Raw genomic sequence first — 5813 nt, 5'->3', positions numbered from 1 at the left:
AAGTTAGTTGGGAAATGAGGGACGGCCTGCTTGAGTGAGACTCTTATTACTATAACCGTAGGGTGGTGGGGAGCTGTATAGAAAGAGACTGCTGCTTACTTAACCTCCTTCCTTCCTCGCCCTTATCTTCCAATCTTCTTACTCTTTCTGCAAAGAGAGAGAGAGAGAGAGAGAAGAGATGGGGAATTGTCAAGCCATAGATGCTGCGGCGTTGGTCATACAGCATCCATGTGGGAGGATAGAGAGGTTATATTGGCCTATCCCGGCAAGCGAAGTGATGAGAATGAATCCAGGTCATTATGTTTCTCTCATCATTCCGTTGCCTGAGCCCGAGGAAGAGAAGCAAGATGAAAAGACCGTACGTTTCACCCGTGTTAAGCTTCTCCGGCAGAGCGATACTCTTGCCCTTGGCCATGCTTACCGGCTTATCACTTCTCAAGGTACCATATATATATAGTTCATATCGTCTCTGTTAGAAGATGATGAGATTTGTGGCCCTAGGCGTTCATATATTTCTTTGTTTTGATTAAGAATCTTATACTTATTTCCTGGGGCTGCAGAGGTCATGAAAGTCTTGAAGGCAAAGAAATATGCAAAAATGAAAAGGCAGCAGCTGGATTCAAATGAAAAGTTGCAGCATGGACAAGAGAATCAAAGTTCAGGACGTGAGCCAGGAGGAAAGTCTGACGCGGAGAAGACCTACCAAGTATGTCTCACTAGTTTATTTGATTTTAATTCACAAGTTATAAGCCTAAGTTCTCTGGTATGGAAAACTGGTTGCCATGTGCAACTTGATGCACTTGTTTTCATACGAATATAATTAATTTCTCGGCATAGCACCAAAACCCAAGCCGTTAGAGAGACGCAAGTACACTAACGAGTTATATTTTGGAAGTGTTTTTTCCAAATCTCCAAACAATAAAATTGCAGAGAATATTTGGGTCATTCATCTTTCTTATATGTTCTTCCCAGCTAAGCAATCTGTGAATGAGGCTCCTCAGACACCATTTATACTCTCTGGCTCTGTGATACTATAAGCTAAGCATGATAATCATATGAGAGAGAGAACCACCTCTACAGGATAATGCAAAATATTAGACGAAGTCTCCGTCTGCAGTAGAATAGAAACAGAATACTGACACATCAGCAGAACTAATTTTCATGTTCAATTAGATCTTTCATTCTCATTCCTAAATACTTACGCACTTATGTCTAAAATTTCTAGGTGATAAAGCATGAAAGACAACGCTCAAGGACAACACCCGTGAATGCTGCTGCATTAAGATCAAAATCATGGCGGCCCTCCTTACAGAGCATCTCTGAGGCTGGAAGCTGATGATGATGTTTTCAGCTTTCATTTGCAAGTTGCAAATTGGCTTTTGAGAATGGCAAACTGCCTCTTTCATTTAATGATGCTCTTCATGATGAAACCCCAAAATATGGAAGATAGAAATTCACCAAATGAATGAAGGTAGCTACCAAGATTTCTAATTGCAATCACAGCTCCCAAATTGAAATCTGTTTCAAGAAATAAAACATCTGTATAGCTTCTGAGTTCATAAGAGCACCAGATTCTACATTGTATTACAAGAAACACTTTGATATGAAATTAGGTCTTTCACTCAACTATTTTATACAAATTCCAAACTTGATCAGTTACCACAGTACAACATGATGATAATTTGAAAAAATGTTATGAATTATGTTGAGGAAATCACTAGGGTGAGTTTGAGTTCCAAACCTCCCAATCATCATCGACATAATTTTGGGCCCATAACAAGGATGCCCGTGCAGCCACAGGTGCTCCAGGTAATTTCTTCTCCTTTAGAGCAACAAACATATCTGTGAAAGGTTCCACCAACAGTGTCCCGGGTCCTCCATACTCTTTGTGCAAGAAATTGTTAAATACCTGTTATCAACATTAGAAATTATTTGTTTGAGCAAAAAAAAAAAATTAAGAAATTAATAAGCTACACAAATTTAAAATATTGATATTAAAACTTGAATCTTCTATAGGGTAGAGCCTTATACAGCTAGAGGTAGAAGTGGCAACCTTCAATACTAAACATTGCATATATTTAGGTAAAGAAATCCGAACAATGGGCCAAACATGCACAGAAAGAACAACGTGACATTAGTTGTCAGGTCAAGACTGACTAGTTATTGTCATGCCAGATATTTCTTTTTGGGTCTATTATTGAACTGTTTCCAAGAAGCAAAAACCAGGCTTCTTAAAAAAAGATGAACAAATGTTTGATTTAGAAGAGATTATAGTCGAGAATGGCTATAAACAGTCAAAAGTAGGCAGTTAAAACTAAGAGAGTTGTCTGGATTGAAAGATTTGAAAAATTAATGCAAACCAGCATTCTCAACCTGTTACCCTAAGATTATAGGGATTAACTGGCTTAATTAGTGATCACGATCATTTTTCCCTTCAAATTCCAAGATGGACATTTGAATGGAATAATCCATTTGAATGTGATGAAAAGAAAGCCAAAAGAAATCAAGCTATTGCAAGTAACAACAGTCATGTTTGTGTCTTAATTGCAAAGTTTGTTGTGTCTTTTTCCACAGCACAAAAACAGTGCATATTGCATACTAATAATTACCTAGTTCACAAGAAAGGACAAACATATGTCTGCCACGTGTTTCAAGCTTTCCATGTATTCCATATATATAAATATATATACGTGTATGTGTGTATATTTATATTCTTAAACCACAATTGCTCTCATCTACCCCTCAACTCCCACCCCCATTTTTATACGAATAAAAGAAATCAATTATATGATTTGATCAGAGATGACTGCTTCCTAGGCATTTCTACCACTTCATCTGGCAGAAAATCCTATCAACCTCCTCAGCACCTCCCCCCCCCCCCCCCTTCCCTCCTTTTCCTACAAGAAAATAAATAAATAAATAAAGGAACAATAGGAATAAAAACAAGAGCTAGGCTATTTGTTCTGCCTGAGCTTTGCTGACAAAGACTTCATCATGACTCAAATTTTTACCAGCTTGGTTAAGTTGGTAGTTAACCTACTTAACTAGGTAGATCAATAACGAACAATGACATACTCAACTCACACCCAGTTTAAAATAACCCAGACATGACCCAGTTCACCAAATAATGTCAATTCTAGGACCACATGTTGCAACAGCAATTATCAACAGAAGAATAATATCTTTCAAGCAATGATGAAGCCACTTGCTGTATCAAGCATGCTAAAGCCACTTGCATTTATGCTCTACGGGTATCCTTTGCAATAGAATTCAGGAGATTGTCATTAACACCAATGTGTCATATTTGTATAATATATTACTATAAAAATGTTAGCCATGAATAGTCTGACAATACCTTGCATTTCAGAAATACTAATACATAAGACTATCATCACCAATATAAAAGCATGTGGCCCTATTTCATTCAAAGAATTCAAGATCATCTTAGGGTTTGTTGAAGTTTGCTGAGAATGAATTTTGACATCTAAAACCATCTGCATTATGCATTAATATTTATAATCAGAGTTGATATATGTCCTTGCTTTTTAGGTTTTCTTGAAATATCAGATGCTCAGTTGCGATCGTAATTCAACAAGACAGTAGTCATCACACGAAAATGACCCAATGCTGGTTCATAAATTTGTCAGTAAAGCTGTGATATCCTCAAAAAACCCTGTTTGGGGTCATAAAGGTAAACGGAAAAAAGAAGTATCAAAGTAGTATCCCTTGTCCAAATGGCCTAAGATTGTATTCCTGATGAAGAACTTTCTTATGGCTAATCCTTTCCAGAATAAAAAAAATAATAACATTTTTCAATTTTTTCGTTATTTTTTAAAGCACTTGCATGTCTTTCTTAGTATAATGATGCAAGGCACTTTCTTTTCTGATAAGAAAAGAGTCTTACGTATTCATGAGCATGTTTAAGTTTTGAGATACTAATCAATGGAAGTGGTACCCTTCACTCCATCTATGAATTTGTAGCATAAGTATGTAAAAGAAACAGGGTGAGATATTCAACACAATAATACTACTAAGAGCAAGGAAGCAAGATTATATGGTTTTAGCTCTTGAGAAGGCCAGGTTCAAAATAAAAAAAATCAGATTCCTTCAACTCTCAGAAGCAAGGAATGTTTTCTAATGATCCAAATCCTTTACTACCCCAAGATCAAAAGGTCATCCTTCAACGAGATAAGAGCACAGATTAAAAAATATGGAGCGCATAGTGATTGCATTACCAATTTAGATTTTAGATGTTAAGGAAGTTCATTAAGATAGCGGATCTTGTAACAAGTCATTCATCTCTGAGGGTGGTCTAGAATCTCACAACAAGGCCAAGCATGGTAGCAAATGAGTGGTGTAATACATAACATGCTCTTGTGTTCTGTGCATGTTTAATTTTGGGGGAGAGATGTGTTCTCTTGTGGTTTTGGTAGATTATGCTCATTAGTAAATGAGGGGTTTATGGTTTAACAAGACTTTGCAGATCCTTACTTCTGATTCCGAACTATCATTTTGGCTATTATCCTTGAAAGGTTTTAGATTGTGATGCTTTTTTCCTATAATTTCTGTGTTCAATTCATGTCGGTATGCATTTACACGGTCCTAAAATGAAAGGTTCATGTTTTTCAAAAAAAAAAGATTGGGGTCAAGAATTTTCCTTTCCTTTAATAAGTTTATTTAGCAATTTTTAAGCTAAATTAGTTGAAGGAAATGGTGTTGTTAGTGTCACATTGCTTTAAGTAGGTTAAGTTCAATTTTAATGCACATGTCTTGACTGATTCATTACTGAAAAGTATAAAAGTGTAACAATTACTAGCAACAAAAACACAGGATCTTCATTCCTAAATTATGAACATTAATTAAAGGAAATCAAATAATAACAATATGCCATCAATCAGTAGTCGTTAAAACGAACCATGAAACTAGCCATTAAATAAAAGATGAAAATTTAAAAGAAAAAGAAAAGAATCCTTACCTCAACGCAGACCTCAATGACAGCATCAAGATCATCACCAAATGTGTCTTTGTCTTTAGATAACTTCTTGAAAAGCTCACTTTTAAACTTCTGGGTCTCCTATTATAACAAACACTCACAAAAAAAAAAAATCGAAGACAATGAACCAATGGAGCTTGACATTCATAATAGAGACGTTAATTTATACGTATAAAAGGCGTATGTACTTACAGCTTCTGCGAACTCAGGGATAGGATCAGGGTAGACGTATTTCTGCGGAGGTGAAGCTGGAAGAGGGCTCAGGAAGAGTTTTGGGGAAGAGAGAGAAAGGGATGGGTGAGGAGTAGAGTGTAGGATAAGGCAGGCGGGGCGTGGGAGAAAAAGTGTGGTGGAGGTCGGGGTTTTGGCGGGAGTTAAAAGTGCCCGAGTAGAGACCCACGATGAAGACGCCATTTTAGGTGATGGGACTGTTCTGCTGGAGTTGGACTTTTTAATTTATTTGCGATAGGTCCGAGTAAGTGTGGGTTCGGGCCTATTGGGTTGTAGTGCAGTTTTGGTTTATGAGGGACTCAAATTCAATGGGAATAGCTACTTCTCTGGTCTAAGTAGCTAATTGTTTCTCTTTTCAGTACATTCAAAAGGTGAATTATATAATTTTGTTACTTATATTATCATAATCCCATCATCGTAGATGCCACATTTGTTGAAAAATGTAATTAATACCATGACGTGAGGATTTGGAAATTCGACTATTGGACGTGGAAATTTAGGAACTATCAACAATATTTTTTTATCTAGATGTAATTGGTTACTTATTAAATTCATTCTATTCGATGAAATTCTAAATTGATTTTAGATT

General features: G+C 36.4%; 2 protein-coding genes across 2 annotated transcripts; one reads left to right on the top strand and one right to left on the bottom strand.

Moving 5' to 3' along the window:
- Positions 1 to 1626, top strand: LOC18609386. The gene is made up of 3 exons (XM_007044475.2): positions 1 to 440; positions 561 to 706; positions 1226 to 1626. Exons 1-3 carry the CDS (start codon positions 179 to 181, stop codon positions 1334 to 1336), a joined length of 519 nt encoding a protein of 172 aa, XP_007044537.2. The 5' UTR covers positions 1 to 178; the 3' UTR covers positions 1337 to 1626.
- Positions 1522 to 5427, bottom strand: LOC18609385. Its single transcript, XM_018116535.1, has 3 exons — positions 5186 to 5427; positions 4976 to 5074; positions 1522 to 1909 (listed from the first exon to the last, which is right to left on the bottom strand). Exons 1-3 carry the CDS (start codon positions 5405 to 5407, stop codon positions 1718 to 1720), a joined length of 513 nt encoding a protein of 170 aa, XP_017972024.1. The 5' UTR covers positions 5408 to 5427; the 3' UTR covers positions 1522 to 1717.

The sequence above is a fragment of the Theobroma cacao genome, chromosome 2, assembly GCF_000208745.1.
Source record: "Theobroma cacao cultivar B97-61/B2 chromosome 2, Criollo_cocoa_genome_V2, whole genome shotgun sequence".
NCBI lineage: Eukaryota > Viridiplantae > Streptophyta > Magnoliopsida > Malvales > Malvaceae > Theobroma > Theobroma cacao.
Note: the sequence above shows the minus strand (reverse complement) of the source record. Positions and strands in the feature narration are given on the sequence as shown.